Source organism: Xyrauchen texanus, chromosome 33 (genome assembly GCF_025860055.1).
Source record: "Xyrauchen texanus isolate HMW12.3.18 chromosome 33, RBS_HiC_50CHRs, whole genome shotgun sequence".
Taxonomy (NCBI): domain Eukaryota; kingdom Metazoa; phylum Chordata; class Actinopteri; order Cypriniformes; family Catostomidae; genus Xyrauchen; species Xyrauchen texanus.
In genome coordinates, this window is record NC_068308.1 from 17,570,240 (window position 1) to 17,589,955 (window position 19,716).

The following is a 19,716-nucleotide window of genomic DNA, read 5'->3' on the forward strand; positions in this document are numbered from 1 at the left end:
AAAAACACATTAGATTTTCATGGAAGATGACTTCGTCGGAAATTATGTAGTACATTGTCCAGCGTCATGGAACGCTAAACCAATCCTATTATGATTCTGATCGCTTCAACCAGTGGTGGAAGTCATCCAAATATGGGCAAAGAGGATCGTTCAAGATAATTACATATGGCTACCAGGAGATGGCTGTGTGGTTCACATGACACAGAATGGAACTGAATGAGATCTCATTATTCATGCCTGCATGCACTAGTGAGAGAGATGCCTTTAATCATTGATGTATTTGCATGTGTAATTAGTTCATGTGTACAGTTGTTATGTTTTATTTGTTAAGAGGGCTTTTGGACACTTGGAGATGCTTTTGGACACTAGGATCATTTATTTTTGCAATGCTATAACTTTTGAGGGCTTTGTCATATCAACATGAACTTTAACTCAGTTACAGGTGACATGATTGGGAATACAACAAAAGCAGTGTTTCTGAGCTACCTTATTTACACCCTGAGAAATATATAAATAAGTATATTTTTGGCTCACTTGAACCTGAAACTGTGCTTTGCAATGCTTTTGCTTAAGTAACTACTGCTTCAGCTACTATTGTAATTGTACTGATTTTTGCCTTTTTCTTAGCATCCACAGGATCTGTTCAGTCAAATAGTTGTGGCTATATTTATACTTGTTTTTCATTCTTCAATACAAAAAACTGGACACACATAATGTAAACTTTGATCTGACATTTCATGACAGTAGCAAAATATTAGCATGGGTCTGTTAATATTTTAACTTTCAAAATAAAATGTATAATTATTTTGAATGTATTGCACGTAATAATGAATAATTATCAATTATGTCAGATTCAGAAAAAAATAAATAATAATAATAATCACAGTTTAACAATGCCAAGTAATTTTTCAAATAATGAGGCTTTATAATTAAACACACTAAGGCCATATAAGTTATATGTACAGTGTATCATTCAACCAGATCTATCTAAAATGTTTCCTAATATTTGTTGAAATATTCTAGAAGAGGATCTGGTCAGTCAAGAGATACACAAGCAAAGCCATCAAAGAACCACACAGAACTGAGGCCCTGGATTCCCTCACTTAGTCTGTGGCCCATTTATCTGTGAACATATATATTGTAATGCAGTGATGCTTAATGTTGATATTTAATGAATAAAGATCACATACATGTAAGTCATTTTTAAAAGTGAAAATTCTTACCTGTTTTGCTTTTTGTCCTGATCAGAGGACCCACAGATATGGAAGCTGTGTCATGGAAGTCCAAAGATCTGCGTATTCTCCTGTGGTAACCAGGTTCACAGTGCTAAAAGACAATATTCGAGCAAATGTATTTAAAACTTTAAGATGTTTGAAAATGTATAATATTATATTTACAGTGTAGTCACAAAATTGCAGATCTTCTCAATCTACAATTGTGCTTTCGACTGCACATGCTGCAACAGAACGTGACCATCATACTGATACTATTGCATTTAATTTATCCATTCAATCCTTATGAAATCAACTGCTCACTTTTTTTGGTAATCGGAATGGCTATGGGAGGTCACCAAGAGTTCAGGGAAATAACCAACGATCTACTGCTTGCCGCTGTCAATGTTACAGCAGCCAGTGCAGGTCTCTAAGGTTTAATCTTAGAGAGTGGTGGTGGCGTAGTGGGCTAAAGCACATAACTGTTAAACAGAAGGTTGCTGGTTGGATCCCCATGGCCACACCATTGTGTCCTTAAACTTAAAGGCACTTAACCCCAGGTTGCTCTGGGGGGATTGTCCCTGTAAGATGTGCACTGTAAGTTGCTTTGGATAAAAGCATCTGCCAAAATGCATTAAAGAAAATCTGGAGAAAAGAATGACTAAAACCCTGATTAATATGTGGTGTTGTATGGACAAAAGATCAATGTTCCCCTCTGCAGAAATGTTTGATTTATGCTATCTTTCTTTAAAATAAGTGCCTCTTGGTTTGATACTCATCATTTTTTTTAGGTGTGTCTAAACTGATTCTTATTTTAAGGCCACTAATAGGATAGACTGACAAGCAAAATAGAACTATAATGTAGGTCCCATCTATTAAGAAAGTAACATGAAAGATGTGAATTAGAGAAGTTTCACTAACTCACCGCTGAGCAGTCATTGTTTTTCAGAAGGCAAAGGTGAACGGAACAATGCAGGAAAACCTTATCAGAGTCTGCAGTGAAGGTAAACATCCTAAAGGAGAAACGACCTGATGTGGACACACCATTCTGCAGCAGATCCACTGTGTCATCTTTTGGATTTGGGCACCTGAGAATATTTGGAAAATAATGTTATATATCATTATCATAAACTTCAAATCTATGTGTGGGACAGAAATTAATTTAAAGAGTATTATGATGCAATAACAGAAAGACAGAGTTTAAATTGGTGCATTTTTGATTGAATTTCCAAGAGCTGGTGGTTTTAAAATATACAATGTTTGCTCCTAATTCAAGCTATATGTTAATTATATCAGCAATGCATGTTTTAAAAATTTTAAACAGAGTTAAATAAGGAAACCTGAATAAAATAAAGTATCAAAAGCTTTCATCACTGAGCTATATTTTCTTATTCTCCATGAATTTTGTATGTTACTGGGCAAATAAAATAAAAGCATAGTCTCTTACTCTCCAACAATGAGGTCCCAGCGGACATCATAATGAGGGTCATTCACAGGTGTTGCCCAACATGCATCTATCAGCATTGCACTCTGTTGGCCGTCAATCCCATCTATAGCAACTTCCACAAAAATTGGTTGATCCACCTCCACATTCAGACTACCAGTGAAGGGTTGGGAGAACTCAGGATCCTGATATGGAACTATCCTGACCTTATATGTGCCTTGACCAGCAGGAATCTTCCTGTGCAAAATGCTGTAGAAATGTTAAGAGGAAACATTATACAGTTGTTTAACACAAATATGAAACATGTTATGTAAACCAGTATGTTTTGTGGATAATATTGTTCCGTTCTAATCCCTAGTAAACTGTCTTTAGGCCTGTAGGCTGCTAACATATACCTTCTGAAAGAAATATTATACTTCATGGAAACTCCCAAGTTATTGGTTTGGAAATCTCTACAGCAACTCACCACACATAAAGCGCTTTGCACAGGAGATTTGACTCAACTTCTATAGAGTTTACGCTTGCATGTTGCTAAGCTTACAATAAGCATATAAAATAGATGCGCTACACAACTTTTTGGTAAAATATAAATTTTTAATGACAACTATTTTTATTGATAATTTTCAGTTTTAAAGAAAATGCTTATTTAAGCCTCGTCTGCAATCTTGAAATTTCATTTTTAGCTTAGTTTGTTGCAGTACATTCTGAAATAGAGTGGAACAGTGTCCACCCGGTTTTCAGACGTCTTGGTTCCAGAATTGTTTTTCACATTCATTTTTTCCATAGGGATTTCATAGAAGAGTTCTGAACCATGAACAGGTGAATCACAACATTACAAAAAGGTATTTGAGTTTTCTGACAAAAAGACAAAGACTGTGTACTAATGTCTTTTTATGATGGAATGAACTACAATCCTATCAAGCAAATGATGTAATAAAATGTAAAATGATGGAAACTCTGATTTTAGGTTGTAGATTATAAAGTATAGACACATATTTGCTAAATATTCAGATATATACAAATATGAGTAATTTGAGTGTGTAGGGAGTCTCGATTGAGTCATTCACTGTGTGTTATCATGGGAATGAACGGTCACTGCAGAGCATTTTTTGCCACCGTTTATTTGCTGCGATGCCTGATTGAAAAATTATTTGCTGCGATGCCTGATTGAAAAACTCAAGCCCGCATCTACATATGTTGGCATTGTATTTTGGCTTCGCTATATGCAATGCATAATTTGATTTCATTTAAACTGACTGATCACATTTCAGGAGAATGTGCTGTAAGTAAAGGGTCAAACTTTGGTCATGTGACCAAACATTACATCGATCACAGTGGAGTTTGTGTTTGATTGAAATGCCAACAAAACTACATCTGGTAACCTAATTAAGTTTTTACAATAATAAAATGCTGTCACACAAACACATATACGGACTGTATGCTCAGTTTCATATAAAATATCCTATATTCACTGTGCATTATCACATTGAGAATTAACAGATGCATCCAAAAACAGGAAAATGTTGCTTTCAGAGGCTGTATACAGTGTTAAGTTAAGTCAGGGTTAAGGAGGTTAAGTCAATCTCGGTGACACTTTATAAAACCAGTGCATGAATAATCATGAATTAATACCTGAATTAATAGTTATTTCCACATAAATGAATGATGAGTTAAGGAATGGACTAAACAGGAATGAATGAATAGCTAACATTATCTACAACATGAGTCATATGAATTCATGCTTTAATGACAGCCACCTTAATTACATGGTAGTACATGTTTGATAGTTACTGCATTAATTAACATAAGGGAGTAAACTGAGTCAAACAGCCTTTATAAGAAAAAATGTGAAGTAGGCTACTTCCACCTTGAATTAAACATTCATATTTAATGTCATAGCCTAACTAAAATATTTTATACTTCTAGCTGTCTGTAGTTTCACCACAAACATTGAATGACGCAGTATTTACATAATCCTCCACCCTCATACTCACCCTACACATTCACTCATCATCCAGACCATAGAAGTAGGAAATTTTGCCTTTATGTTGCTGGATACATTTAGTTTTTGTTACATATATTTCTCAATATTTTTCGTGGTTAATCAGTGAGTTTTATCAGTAGGCCTACTCAGAATCTAAAAATGACGATAATGATTGGATTATCATCATCATCGTTAATTATAGTAATTTGTTTTGCTCATTTTTCTGTGGACATTTGCGCATGTAAAGATTGAATCATTTATTGTGTGACCTTCCATTTCGAGTGCAGATAGTTAGCAACATTTCTGCCCTGAACTACAGTATGTGGAGGGTTTGTTTCTGATGGGGCACTGGTGCTCTCTTGAAGTTGGCTGCCACACATACCTGTCAACATTTGGGGTTGGTGGTGCTGGATGGCAGAGGCAGGCTAAATACAAATTGTGCCATTTTGATTTAATGTGCTGAGTAACGTAATTTTTCCCACCGTGTCCGATATTAAAATCAGTGTGACACACATTGCAAAAGGTGTGGGCATTGTCAATATGTCTTCGAGATATGAAATACAATTTTTCCTCCCAGCTGTTGTTAAATTTACATGTATATTTTGTTTTTTTCCTCAGCACCAGCTGAGTCTTTTCCTCCCGTCTACCAGTGACGCTTGATTCAACTTCACGCGTCTACTGCCTGCGCAGATATCAACAGCGCAAATGGCTTTTGGTTGCCAGGTTGAGGTCACAAATGGGTTGACATTTGTATGATGTGTTGATTGTGTGAGTAGGATGCGTTTCATACAAGATCTGGCAACTGGACAACCTTGGAATAATATATTGACGTGATTATTCATATCACGAGGTTTGGGCCATACAAATTACGGGAGTTTCCCGGGAGAAATAACAAAACGGGAGGGGGTTTGAAATACGGAAGACTGCCGGCCAAAACGGGAGTGTTGACAGGTATGCTGCCACTATTTCCAATGTTAATGATGAATTTTTTAATCTAAAATTATTGGTTGTTTGTTGGACTGAATTAAGGATTGAAGTAAGAGTGTTCATAGTATAAATTTTTATGACGTTATTTTGAGTATTTTTATATGAATAATTTTGTTATTTGAATTTAATATTTTAGGCTAAGTGCTAACATTAGCATTTTTAGCATTTCCAATTTGACATCAGGAGATGTTGAGAGGGACAAAACACACCTTATAAATCATTGAAAAGTGTATTGTATGTCTTAACAGGTATGTTTGGATTTTTTTGTCTGTATATGTTTCAAAAGAGATTTAATTCATTTAAAGCATCATGGTGGAAGATTGACACTTGACTTTCAGTATTGTTCATTTCTTCACGTTAAAGGTGTTTTTCCCTTTAAATGTTGTGTTTATTAATGTCATATATGCTGGTGGATTTGTAATTTCAAATAAGCAGATCTTTAAAAAAAAATATTGGTCTATTTCACTGGTGCAAAAGGGTAAGGATCAACTTAGTGCATGTGTATCATCATGTCATGACTTTACCTGGAGGGGCACATCATTATTAACTCATTGTTACCTACTCGTGAACTGTCATCAACTGATGACTTGTTAATCTTAGTGCATGTGTATCATCATGTCAAGACTTTACTTGGTGGCACACATCATTATTAATTTTCTATCAACTACACATGTGCTACACTAGTATTCATCCTAGTTAAATCACATGTTGTTTAGCATCATTTAGACTGTCATGAGGTAAAAGCTGAGATTTGTACACGGCTTGAATATGGATGACAATTGAACTGAGTGGTAGGACTGACAGTGGTAGAGTGAGTATGATGGGAAAGGAATGGAGAATCCCACAGAATGGGTTGAGATTAATTATTATTATTATTATTATTATTATTATTATTAAGAACAATTATTGGTGGCCATCATTAAAGGATAAGTTCACCCAAAAATGAAAATTCTCTCATTATTTACTCACCCTCATGCTATTCCAGATGTGCATAACTTCCTTTCTTCTGCAGAGCACAAACCAAGATTTTTAGATCTCAGCTCTGTAGGTCCATAAAATGGTGAATGGTGACCAAAATCGCTAAGCTCCAAAAAGCACATAAATGCAGCATAAAAGCAATCAAAATTACTTTAGTGGTTTAATCTAAGTCTTCTAAAGTTGTCCAAACAGTTTTCAGAGAGATCAGACCAAAATATAACTCCCGTTTCACGATACATTTCCTTGGCCATCATGATTTCAAACACAATTTCACTCCTTTGCACCATCTAGAATTGTGCATATGTCAAGCTTTATAGTTAAAGTGTAATTGAGCTTGAAATCATGATTGTGCCTGGAGACGTACAGTAATAAAAGAGTTACATTTTGATTTATTCTCACCCAAAATTGATAGCAAGAAAGAAAGGAAGTCATACACATCTGGAATGGCACGAGGGTGAGTAAAAGATGGGAGAACTATTCCTTTAATGTTTTCAACAATTAATTAGGATGATCCATGTAAATTATGCAAAATAATCCTGCGTCATCCAGTGATGTTTGGGGCAAACCTGAAAACATCAAAAGTTATAATTCTTTTTAAAATTAAAACCATATTGAATTATGCACATTTAATTCAAGGACGAAGTACTTCACATTCTTTCTTATAAAGCCTGTTTGATTTAGTTTATTTCCTAATGCTAATTAATGCATTAACTATAAAATATGTACTAACATGGAATTAAGGTGACTGTTATTAATGCATGAATTCATATGACTCATGTTGTAGTTAATGTTAGCTCTTCATTAGTTCCTGATTAGTCCATTCCTTAACTCATGATTAATTTATGTAGAAGTAACTATTAATTCAGGTATTAATTCATGATTATTCATGTACTGTTATTATAAAGTGTTATCTCATTCTCTAAATAGGGAGCATCCTATAGCTTTCATATGCAGCTGCAAGTGCATTCAATCCAAACTTCCTATTTAAAGTTTAGTTTCAGGCTGCAGATGATGTTTTGACCACTCAACATGTTTGGCAGACATGGGACAATGATAATCAGTACATACATTCAGAATTTATTATGTATAATTTTATTTTAACATGGTTGGCATTGATTGGATGTTGCTGGTCATTAATTTGAATCAGAATTATGTATGCTAACTTCTGATGTAATTTCTGTAACGCCTCAAAAACATGAATAACCAACACTCCTGGAAACATAAACAATTTTATATTAAAAAAAATATGAATTTTTAAAGCATGGTATTATTTAAAATTTCACAACTTAGTTCACTGTCCACAATTTTTAGGAAAAATATTTGGTCTAGTAAAAAAATATTACTATTATTATTATTATTATTATTGTTATTATTATTATAATTATTATTAGGGGCTACTAGTTACAAATCAAAAAGGGAAATGGAAAATGCACACAACAATCACCCTCAGATCTCAGAAGTTTATATTCATAAAAGGCTGTTCATAACTATATTGCTTTCTCTGTAAAAGATGCATGCGGTGCTGCCTTAGAATTTGAGTAAAAACAAGGTAAATTTTGGTTAAGAAGGCACAGTTAGACAAGGAGCAAAATAAAGGTAATAAGGCAGCATAATTACATTTAATTAATTTAGGAACAGCCTTTTCATTGCTACTGTGCCTGTAGCGTGCTGTCACCTCTGGATGAAAAAAGAAAAAAATAGTAGAAAAGCTTATAAGTTAATTTTATAAATTAATTATAAACTATATTATCAGTGTAATAATTCATGTTATGTTCACTCATGTTATATTTTGACTTGGTCAACATAATCACCACCCGGTTTTTTAGTTCCCACAATGCCTAAAATACTGCCTCCATAGCCAGTTCACTAGGTTTGGCACAGAGCATATATATGTTTTGTCCAGAAATAGTTAGTAAACAGGCCAGCTGTATGTATGAAGTATGTGAGCTGTCAGTCCCAAGATAGTCTTACCTTTCCAGAGGGTTGATGTGCATGTTCATAGAAAATGATTGGCTTTGAGGATATATGCAGGAGACAGGCAGCTTCAGATGACTCTTCCTCCTGATGACCTCCTGAGTTGATTCCACCTCCCCCAAAATAACATTCTCATAGATAAAGTGCGTGCCATTAGCCTGTATAGTGGTGAAGATATATATATATATTATATATTTATAATATATAGATATATTTTACTGTATGGAAATTGAATATAGATTACCATAAGTTTTGTACCACAGAGGTGGTCATTGCTATCAAAATGGAACTCCACTCTGCCATTCTGGACAGTTCCTTTGCAGTTAGAATCACTGAGGTGTAGTTTTTCAGCAGGAAAACCATCCTCAAAAAGCTGACAGCGGGACAGTGAGAGGAAACCAGAGCTGCTTTCACAAATTTCAAAGGAATCTGAGAAAACAAGAAGATCCAAAATAGATTGCTTGAAAAACATATGAGAAACAAATTATTAAACAGTGCAGAAAAGGTATTCTAATATTTATTGTAGAGTGAATCCAACCATAAATGTTGTGGTTGAGTGGGAGATGGTTCTCGTTACACAAACAGCCATAGATTCCATCTTTCTCTCCACACCGTTCGCCATCAGTACATTTCAGCTCAACACATGGGTCTGTTACAGCTAAAGTGCAGTGGTGAGATTCATGATAATAATGAATTAATTTATGCTTTATATATATACCTGTAGTATGCATATGTATACATGCAGGTATACTCACTGAGCACTTTATTGGAAGACCTATGCACCTATTATTCATGTGATTATCGAATCAGCCAGTTGTGTGGCAGCAGTGCAGTACAGTGCATAAAATCATGCAGATAAGGTCAGGTGGTTAATGTTTACATCAACCATCAGAATGGGGAACACTTTTATCTCAAGTGATTTCGACCTTAGTATGATTGTTGGTGCCAGACGGGCTAGTTTGAATATTTCTGTAACTGCTGATCTCCTGGGATTTTCACACACAACAATCTCAAGAGTTTACACAGAATGGTGCCAAAAACAAAAATGCACATCTCAGAATGCATATCAAACATTAAGGCGGATGGGCTCACAACAGCAGAAGGCCATGTCATTTTATTAGGACCATAGTGTTGCTAATAAAGTGCTCAGTGAGTGTATACTATATATGTGTTATAAAAAAACATGCATATGAGCATTCTAATATCAAGTAGTTCTTTACCAGTGGTTGTGATGGACATTGGCATTGTTGTTGATGAGGGGTTTAGGCTTCTAACTTCTGAAAAGTGAAGCATTATATATTTACCATCAGTTAATTTCAAATACAAACCAGATCAATCAATTAGACATTTTGTTTTTGTATTACTGAATGTGTCTACCTGCACAGTAGGCTGAACAGAATGTTGGACTGACAAACTCATAGACATAGTAATTTCCAGGACAGGCTTTCACTTGTATGGGATAGGACCTGTAATCACAACAGTCACTCCAAGAAGAAGCACAGACTTGCCTGGTGACCACTCCATCTTCCAGCTGTGGGTGATGGCCATTGAGCCACAGTGGGTGATAAGTGCCACATGAGCCATAATTTACACATGACTCAGGCATCTGTGCACTCTGACCCTGATAGAAAAGTCTGTACCAGCCATTCCAATTGACATTATAATCACAAACTGAATTGTGATAGTTGTAATTATAGGAATAAGTATTGCTGGTGGATCTCCAAGGCTCGTCCAGACTGGTATAGCTGTCACAAGGGTCGACAGTTGGACTGAAGAAAGTGACTGAAATGTGAAGAAATTTGTTGTTTAAAAAGAGAAAAGCATTTTTTTCCCTCATAAATTACTGTCAAGAGATAGCTGAAAATGTAAATGTTCCAATGCTGTTACTGGGTCTGTTCCAAAACCTATGAGTTTCCCAGCAGCCTACATTGGCAGCTGACTTCTGCTGCAGCATATGAAATGAAGACCGATGTGGAACACTCAATATATGCAGCAACTCTGCGCACCTGCCAAATGCATAAATGTAAATATAAAAAATACTAGTGCTTTGGTATCAAATTGATTGTACTTTGTTTGTTACGGGTGCATTCTCTTAGTGTTTGGGGTAAAATTTGACCCGAAACAATAAACGAGTAATTTTGTACCATAATCATGTAATTATTTTTAAACAAATGTAGTAATACTAACTTCACTCATTTAAAAACTCTTAAGTTGTGCAGTTTTTTAGGGGGGTTGTGTTTTTGTTTTTTTTTAATCAAATTTGTACCTTCTTAACCTCTAAATGACTAAACTACACCATTCATTTTCATATAAAATTAGATTAAATTACCTTAAATTACAACTGTAGCCAGTAGATTGCAGCAGAGGTCCACTCATTTTCCTGATTAGCAAATTGTAGCAAACTTATCACAAGTTATGCATTTGGATAAATATTTAGACAAAGACATAAAAAATTTTTTTAAAGTTTAGCATTATTTGGTTTGAGGTGTTTTGAAGTGTCAGTTTTTGCAATGATGCCACATTATGATTACTGATTGTGCTGTTACAAAGAGAAGACTTTACCTATCATTGTGGGTGCTCTCTTTTATAGTTTCACAGTTTCATTCCTGTGTGTGTGTGTGCGTGCGTGCGTGCGTTGATGTTATAGTATCACCCCTTAATTTCTGTGTGTGTGTGTTCTGCATTTTGGCTGATTTATTGATTTTATTTGACAAATTAAAGAAGAAATCCTCTGCTTTATCATCTCATCCATTAATTTCCTATGTGGGGTAAATTTGACCCTGAATGTGATTAGTGTATTTATGTCACACCACCCCAATCCAGCCCAAGTGTGTGTGTGTGTGTGTGTGTGTGTGTGTGTGTGTGTGTGTGTGTGTGTGTGTGTGTGTGTGTGTGTGTGTGTGTGTGTGTGTGTGTGTGTGTGTGTGTGTGAGCGTGTATTTATCACTTTGTGGGGACCAAATGTCCCCATAAGGATAGTAAAACCCGAAATTTTTGACCTTGTGGGGACATTTTGTCGGTCCCCATGAGGAAAACAGCTTATAAATCATACTAAATTATGTTTTTTTGAAAATGTAAAAATGCAGAAAGTTTTCTGTGAGGGTTAGGTTTAGGGGTAGGGTTAGGTTTAGGGGATAGAATATAAAGTTTGTACAGTATAAAAACCATTATGTCTATGGAAAGTCCCCATAAAACATGGAAACACTACGTGTGTGTGTGTGTGTGTGTGTGTGTGTGTGTGTGTGTGTGTGTGTGTGTGTGTGTGTGTGTGTGTGTGTGTGTGTGTGTGTGAGCGTGTATTTATCACTTTGTGGGGACCAAATGTCCCCATAAGTATAGTAAAACCCGAAATTTTTGACCTTGTGGGGACATTTTGTCGGTCCCCATGAGGAAAACAGCTTATAAATCATACTAAATTATGTTTTTTGAAAATGTAAAAATGCAGAAAGTTTTCTGTGAGGGTTAGGTTTAGGGGTAGGGTTAGGTTTAGGGGATAGAATATAAAGTTTGTACAGTATAAAAACCATTATGTCTATGGAAAGTCCCCATAAAACATGGAAACACAACATGTGTGTGTGTGTGTGTGTGTGTGTGTGTGTGTGTGTGTGTGTGTGTGTGTGTGTGTGTGTGTGTGTGTGTGTGTGGATAGCAAATGTTGGAAAAGTTGAAACCGATCATCTTTGAAGCAAGAAAAGTAAAAAGATAAAAGTCATTCACATCTGGAATGGCATGAGGGTGAGTAAGTTATGACAGAATTTTTATTTATTTGGTGAACTATCCCTTTAAAGCATACATACAAACAAACAAACCTTTGGGCTAAAGGCCTGAATATCTACCAGAGACTATATAGCCTGAAACGGAGTAAAAATAAATGGGAGAAAGGGATGGGCTTAAAATAAATGGGAGAAAGGGATGGGCTTGAAATAAATGGGAGAAAGGGATGGGCTTAAAATAAATGGGAGAAAGGGATCGGCTTGTATGAGTATTTCTGTAACTGCTGATCTTCTGGGATTTTCACCCACAACAGTCTCTAGAGTTTACTCAGAATGGTGCCAAAAACCAAAAACATCCAGTGAGTGGCAGTTCTGCAGACTGAAATGCCTTGTTGATGGTTCTAGCTGACAGAAAGGCTACTGTAACTCAGATAACCACTCTGTACAATTATAGTGAACAGAAAAGAAACTCAGAATGCACAACTCGTCTAACCTTGAGTCGGATGGCCTACAACAGCAGAAGACCAGGTCTGGCACTTTATTAGGTCCATAGTGTTCTCAATAAAGTGCACCTATAATGCCTTAAAATGCTGCCCGCAGAGGCAGCTCACTAGGTTTTAGAACAGACTCAATATTAAAAGCATCCATTCACTAATACTGTAGTAGTACAATTCTGTTTCATCTTTAAGGCAAATAATTGAATCGGGTCTTCATCAAGGTTAAACTGTTTTCTGAAAACTAATATGTTTAAAGAACTACAAAGTAACGAACAGAAATTTTATATTTAAGGTATTAAGCTTTGTTTATCTCAATTAAAATCCAGTTTGAATGACTTTTTCTTCAAATCTTCATTAACCGTATAACTAGGAGCAGAGCAAACCAATCACAGAATAGAAGGAGGATGTTTGAACAAAGATAGGCAACTAATAGTGTATTTAAAGATTTATATAAATATTCTGTAAACATTTACTGTTTCAAAAGCATTTAACAATTAACAAGTTTCTAAATTCTAAAATAATTCTTAAAATTGTTCAATTATTTGTACTTATAATGTCTTTCTTGTTGTTTTTCAATTATGGCTCTAAGAAATCCATTTGTCACATATTCCCTGTTGTCTTTTGTTTTTGTGCTTTTATGTTGAAATTCTTGTTTAGTTCCTGTTTCCTGTTAGTTTTTGTAGTCCTTTGTAGTTTCATTTTATGATTGGCTTTCCCCTGATTCTTTCTACAATTGTTCCTCGTTCCCTAGTTTGTTCCCTTGTATATTTAAGCCCTTGTTTCCCCCAGTAAGTTTGTCAGTTCTCACGTGTTGTCATGTTCTGTGCCTGCTTTCCTTTGTTTTATTATATTCTGAGTTACCTTGTTTATCTTTTGTTTCAATAAAGCTGCACTTGGATCCTCATTCTTTGCCTGCCTCATCACACCATTAAAGTACAATTTGACCTATTAATGTGGCCCATACTAAAAATGTTTTTAAATATGATAAAATCAGAGTATGATTATTGAGACTGTACCTGCACAGTATGAAGGTATGTAGATCGACTCATCTGGTTTGACAAGTTTATAGACATAATAATCTCCAGGACATGCTTTGATCTGGATGGGGTTGGATCTGTAGCTATCGCAGTCAAAGGAGGAAAATCCCAAAACTTCACGTGTCACCACTCCATCCTCAAGATGTGGATGAGAACCTTTGAGCTTTAGTCCACTATTACCACCACATGAGATGTAATGCACGCACCATTCAGACAATTGAGCAGGTTCTCTGTTTAGATAGAACCGATACCAACCATTCCACTCAACAAGAGTGTCATCATGTCCATAATTGCCATATTGACGTATGTCTCTCCAGTAATCTTCCAGAATATTATAGTCATAGCATGGGTCAGTTGCTGTTTGGGAGAATAAAAAGGACATTATAATAATTATGCCTAAAAAATATATATATATTTAAGTGACAAACAACTTTATCCTATATATGTAAATGTGTCTATATACTGTATTATGTGTGTTGTTATAAATAGTAAATGACTTTTCATAGTTCCATCTGGTGAGTTGTGCATCTTCAGCACATATTGATTGAGCATTGTTGAGCACGCTAAGTGGTAACACACCGGTTGCTATGCTGGTTGTCATTTCTGTAAAACTGTCCTTGTTTGATGGTGTAGTAGTGGTGTAAACTTCTGTGAATATAAATTAAAGACAAAAAGTTAATGAACATCCTATACATACTGTATAGCTTTACACTCACAATTAACTGATAAAAATGGATGCTCATGTCAGGATTCCGGGGTAAGCTGCCAGTGTGTCTTTATTTTCTTCGTGTTTCTGTTGCCTCGTGTCATTTGTGTTTGTTTTTTGTGCCATGTGCTCACCGGGAAAGCGGGTTTGCCCACAGCGGTAGCCGCCTCATAATCCCTATTAGCAGCACCTGTTAATCACCTTCACTATTTAATCCCCTTGTTTCTGCTGTCTTGTGCCCGATTGTCTTGTATTGTAGAGCCGAGCAGGCCAGCATATGAGTCTTCTCTCAATCCTGCCGGTGTGTTTTCTGCCTGTTAGTCTTCCTTTTGTTTTTATGCCCAGACAATTCCTCTGCTTCATCAGCATGTCTCCGGGTATCCCTCTCTTCATGGTTCTCCCAACTGGCTATCAATCCTACCACCACCAGGTTCTGCATTAGTCGCGAGTCCCAGCCGACCTTTTCCTGGGGGTTCCCAAGCTCACCTCATGGCCCCCGTCCTGTTTTCTCTGCAGCCTCCAACTCTCTTTCCAGTTCCTCTACCTGGATATCACCTCTTCACCCCTCAGCCAGTCAGTTCAATCATCTTTCCTGCTGGTTTAGTATTATTGCTCTCTTGCTCTTTCTTGCCCTTCAAGTTTGTCAATTAACAGACTGATACTGTTACTCACCTGTCTGTGTCCTCCTTCCAGCACCTGACCGTAACAGTGCATCTCCTGTTGCCATTTAGTACTAACTTATTACAAGTTAAAGCTAAGAAATTAAGTAAGGGATAATATCCAGTTAGGCAGTCGTTATAGCTAAATAAACCCCAACAGGGTGATCAGACAGATTATTTTTGGGATAACAACCAGATGACTGTATATCACACTTTATCACACTTATTACATGGTTACCTGCCAAATAAATGAATAAATCAATGTGAAATATAGATTTGAGTTTAAATTATGTTATTTTGTGAAACGAAAGAGACCACAGATTCTCCAGGAACAGCTCAGTTTGAACCTCATTTGCGTAGGAGTGCTGTAGGTGTTTATATTGGGAAAATTAAAGTCTCACTGCTCATTATTCTGCTTCTTACATGACTTCTTGCCAAATAAATACAAAGAAATTAAATATTGATTTGAGTTCAAATTATTTAACCTGCCAGTCACCTCACGATACGATATGTACCGCAATACATATGTCACTATTCAATATATTGCAATACATCATGATATAATTTTTCAATTTACATGCTCTCAATTTCATTCCAATTCATATTGCTATATTTCAGTTTTGTCCATGTTCTCTTAGCTAATGTTTTCTGCATGCGTGTGTGATATATACATAGTGTGTGTGTGTGTGTTTATTGTTTAGATGCCTAATTTGTCCTTTTTACAACTATTTACATCAATATGTAGAACACATGCTAAAACCTGTCACTTTAAGGACAGGGACTTTAATGCAATAGTCACTATTTATGGTAGTGCCATCTTTGATTATTAAAGGAAATTACAAGGAGGCTATGGCACACATATAACTCTAAAAAGCTCTTAGATCACATCGGATTTTCCACAACTCATGGTGTGTGGATTTTACTGAATGTTCTTGGAAAGATGTTTTTTTTTTATGTTTTGTCCTCAGAACGATCCAAAAATGCCTTAAACTGCAGTAAACCCCATTGAAGAGACAGTACATATATCCCTGACCATAGATATCTATACATAGATACCTTCTTAGCAGTTGTTTGGACTGCGATCCATAGGGGCGTCTGCCATATTGGATAGGTCAGAGCCATTCATCAACAGATTTTTCTGCCGGTCTGCAAAAATATTTTGTCTTTTCCAACCAACTTTCAGATTATCAGATTTTCCTTAAACATTGTGCAATATTTTTGATGACATAAAAAATCCTGACTTCACTTCTAAAACGGGTAAACAGGTTGCGTTTCATCTGAAAATCTATATTTTTGCATGGCACTATTGCTGTGAGAGAAACAGGCTCACCCTGCTCTGTGAGTTTGCACTTATTTAGAAATATTGATACAGAGATCTAAAGTATTGATAAAATACTGTGAGGAAAAGTATTGTGATATATCGATGTCACAGTACTAGTCACGATACTAGTCTGATATCACTTTATCTCTGGATGTGCAGTTGTTATTCAGACAGCTAGATGGCGCTATTGACCAATCTAGTATTTCCGAGAGCGACGTAATCACTTAGATGACGTTAACTGATTCATTTGTGCTGTTCTATAGGCTTCCTGTTTTGGCACAGTTGCAAGATTAATATTTGTTTGATTTCCATGAATTCAAGCCATTGTATTATGGATGTTCTACAAGGTCAGTCATGCTAGCTAACTAATTTTGTCATATAGGCCTATGGTTAATGACAACAAAACAAGGAATTACAGGTCAACCAATCAAAACTGAGCAAAGACCAAACAAAGGAGAAGAACTTCATAGGAATAGAATATATGCAAACAGCAATTATCTTCAGAACAATCAAATCCCAATGACACCCTCTATTTGCTGGAAGCACTACAGTGAAGCTCCTTATGGAAAAAGGTGGGAGCTCAAAATCAATTTAAGCACATATTGGAAACATTTCAGACAACAAAACACCTGGCAAAGAATTATCCAGCAGTGAATTAGCATTAGAAAATTGTTATGTTGAATAGAAGGTATGTACATCAATATTTGGGTGCTGTCATTACAACATTGTAGGATTCAAAACTGTATTTTGAGTGTTACTTCAATAATGGGCTTGTAAGTTACATTAGAATCGAGGGTGAGATAAATCCTACTCGGAGTAGAATTGCAAGGAAAGACCAAACTGACAAATTATAATTTGCTAAACTTAATATGGGTGTTACCTGACCAACCGGTATTTTAGGATTATCCACATTATAAATGCTCATATGTCTGAACACAACAGTAATGTCACACCTGTATTGGTATGCATTCAAACCTTTGTTAAGGAACAATGCAGTACAGTAGGCTTTATAATTGGTTAATATGCAGACTGAGAGCCCTAATTTGCAATTTGATTTCAGACTTAAAATACTCTTGAATTGAAGTTGAAACCTCACCATTATTCTTCAGTAGTAGCACCACACACAATGGGATTAGAAACCCCATTGTGTCTAACTGCTCCTGGAGACTTTTGAAATGATCTGAAAAAGAAAAATGACGATTTTATGAATGTTAATATTCTTATAAAGGTCATTCTATGGTAAATGTTCTAAACTATGTTGGATAAATTCCCCATAACAAAACTAAAAAATAAAATATAAAATGCTCAGTAATATTCTTTTCAATGAAAAATTACTACTGAAAAAATATAATTTTAATAAAAAAAGAATTTCCCATTTACTTGTTTTTTACAATTTAGGTTCGATTGATTAGACTATCCGACACAAACATCTCACTTTGAATCATGTTTGTTGCTCTATCCTGTTGCTTTTTGCTGCTGATTGCGTTATACCTTTATCAAATTGCAACCATTTTGCAATTTTAAAATCAAGAATAAAATATTCTAACAAAATGAGAACAGAAGAATTTGTATCCATTAGAATATAGCTCCATATAGCTGAATAATAATGTACAATGTGTAACTTTACCTGAGATAAAATATTACTGCTTTAGCTACCTCAGGGAGCCTCTCTCTTCATTAGATTCACTGGAGCATGGATGCAGTCAACATCTGAATACTGTCCTATATGGATTCACACAGTTAGGCCAGGCAGGTTCTATGAACCAGTTTTCCTTTCATTTCACATCACATGAAAGAATACTATAAAGCAGCCAATGGAAAGGAGGAGGCGAGAACCAGCTTGAAGATATAAATAATATTTTAATGAGAAACTTAAAAGACACAAACACTCACATGAGGGACATGTCCGTAAACGATCTCTCTCTCCCGCAATATCCTCCGCAGTCGGCCTTTATCCCTCCCTGAGGCCTGATAAGGGACCGGGTGTGTAGAATCACGACCCGGCCCCGCCCTCCACCCTGCTACATTCCTCCCTTGTTCTCTCAGGCTGGGGAGCATGACGTTGAAAGTGTTGCTTAACTGACCTGTTTGTGGGGTTTTGCATGCTTTATTGCTTCTGGGTGACGTGAAAACTAACATTCCTCATATTGCTTATCCAGATACTGATGAATAGACATACAGATACATGTACATTATACATATGTTGCTGGGAAATTCAGATTCAAAACAATATCACATCTAATGTTAAGTGTGCAAAGAAACACCAACATGAACAATGTAAGTACTATCAAACTGGATAGTACAAGACACAACATAGTGTGAATGAATTACAGGTTGAAAAATATTGCAGTACTTGCTGGAAATGCTGTCGGGCAACATCGAACTGTCTGATTGCAGCAGGTACGTGTAATGCACTGGTGGTTAAATGACCTATTATAGAGAGTATTATAGAGAGGCAGTGAAGGATTGCAACTATTTTCTTTAGTTTTGACACAGTTATTTTCCTTTCTATTGCCTCCATGGTAAGCTGGAAATGCGAGCCAGGCTTCTTCATAAATCCATGATACATGTCTTCTGAGCCAGGGTCTGGATGACATTTTTAATAATGATACAAAAAAGTAAATGTATAGGCTAATAAATAATAAAAAAGGTTATTCCATTAAACACAGCAACCAGGAATAATATAAATAAATAAATCTCTTGATTTGAATGGAATGATGACAGGCATGACTTGGTCAAAATATTTGTGATTTCTGTATTGACAAACAGTAGTACGCTGTAAAAAAAAATAAAATAAACCAAAAATAAATGTTCAGGTAACCTTAAAATGTAATACCTAAATTAACTGGTTTTATTTGGGTACAAATATTATGTAGTATAACTAAAGCTACACCACCTAAAGTACAGTAATATTTAGGGTTAGATCAGAGAGAAATAGCTCCTTAAGGTAACAACTGTAAGTGTCCACTTTAACAGTATATGTTTTTTATTGTTGTTCTAATCTATTATTAACCTTTCACATAGTCCCGCAATAAATTGAAAAGAGTGACCAGAACGCAAGCACTCTCCTTCATCCTCTTAAATTGTCCTCCAAAGCATCTGAGGCATCATAAGAACTCACAAAGACACAGTAAGTCTTTGTTTCAGAGACCAAGGAGAATCCTAAAACACCCTTGTGTATGGCAGAAAGAAAAAACCAGCAAAG

At 35.7% G+C, this 19,716-nt stretch overlaps 1 protein-coding gene across 1 annotated transcript; it reads right to left on the reverse strand.

Moving 5' to 3' along the window:
• LOC127626445 (uromodulin-like) lies at positions 1–18,463 on the reverse strand. The gene is made up of 14 exons (XM_052102220.1): positions 18,405–18,463; positions 18,139–18,233; positions 17,608–17,691; positions 14,405–14,473; positions 13,805–14,182; positions 9,956–10,360; positions 9,799–9,855; positions 9,117–9,236; positions 8,823–9,007; positions 8,576–8,736; positions 2,659–2,904; positions 2,137–2,299; positions 1,224–1,326; positions 1–1,123 (listed from the first exon to the last, which is right to left on the reverse strand). The coding sequence occupies exons 3-14, from the start codon at positions 17,654–17,656 to the stop codon at positions 1,104–1,106; spliced, it is 1,956 nt and encodes a 651-aa protein (XP_051958180.1). The 5' UTR covers positions 17,657–17,691; positions 18,139–18,233; positions 18,405–18,463; the 3' UTR covers positions 1–1,103.
• Between the last annotated feature and the right edge of the window lie 1,253 nt (positions 18,464–19,716).

Coding starts and splice junctions, on each gene's coding strand:
- LOC127626445 (XM_052102220.1), bottom strand. CDS start 17,656: ATGGGGTTTCTAATCCCATTGTGTGTGGTGCTACTACTGAAGAATAAT. Junction 9,237..9,798: donor AATGTCCATCACAACCACTG/GTAAAGAACTAC, acceptor ACTGCACTTTAG/CTGTAACAGACCCATGTGTT. Junction 1,124..1,223: donor CAGGACAAAAAGCAAAACAG/GTAAGAATTTTC, acceptor ATATGTTCACAG/ATAAATGGGCCACAGACTAA.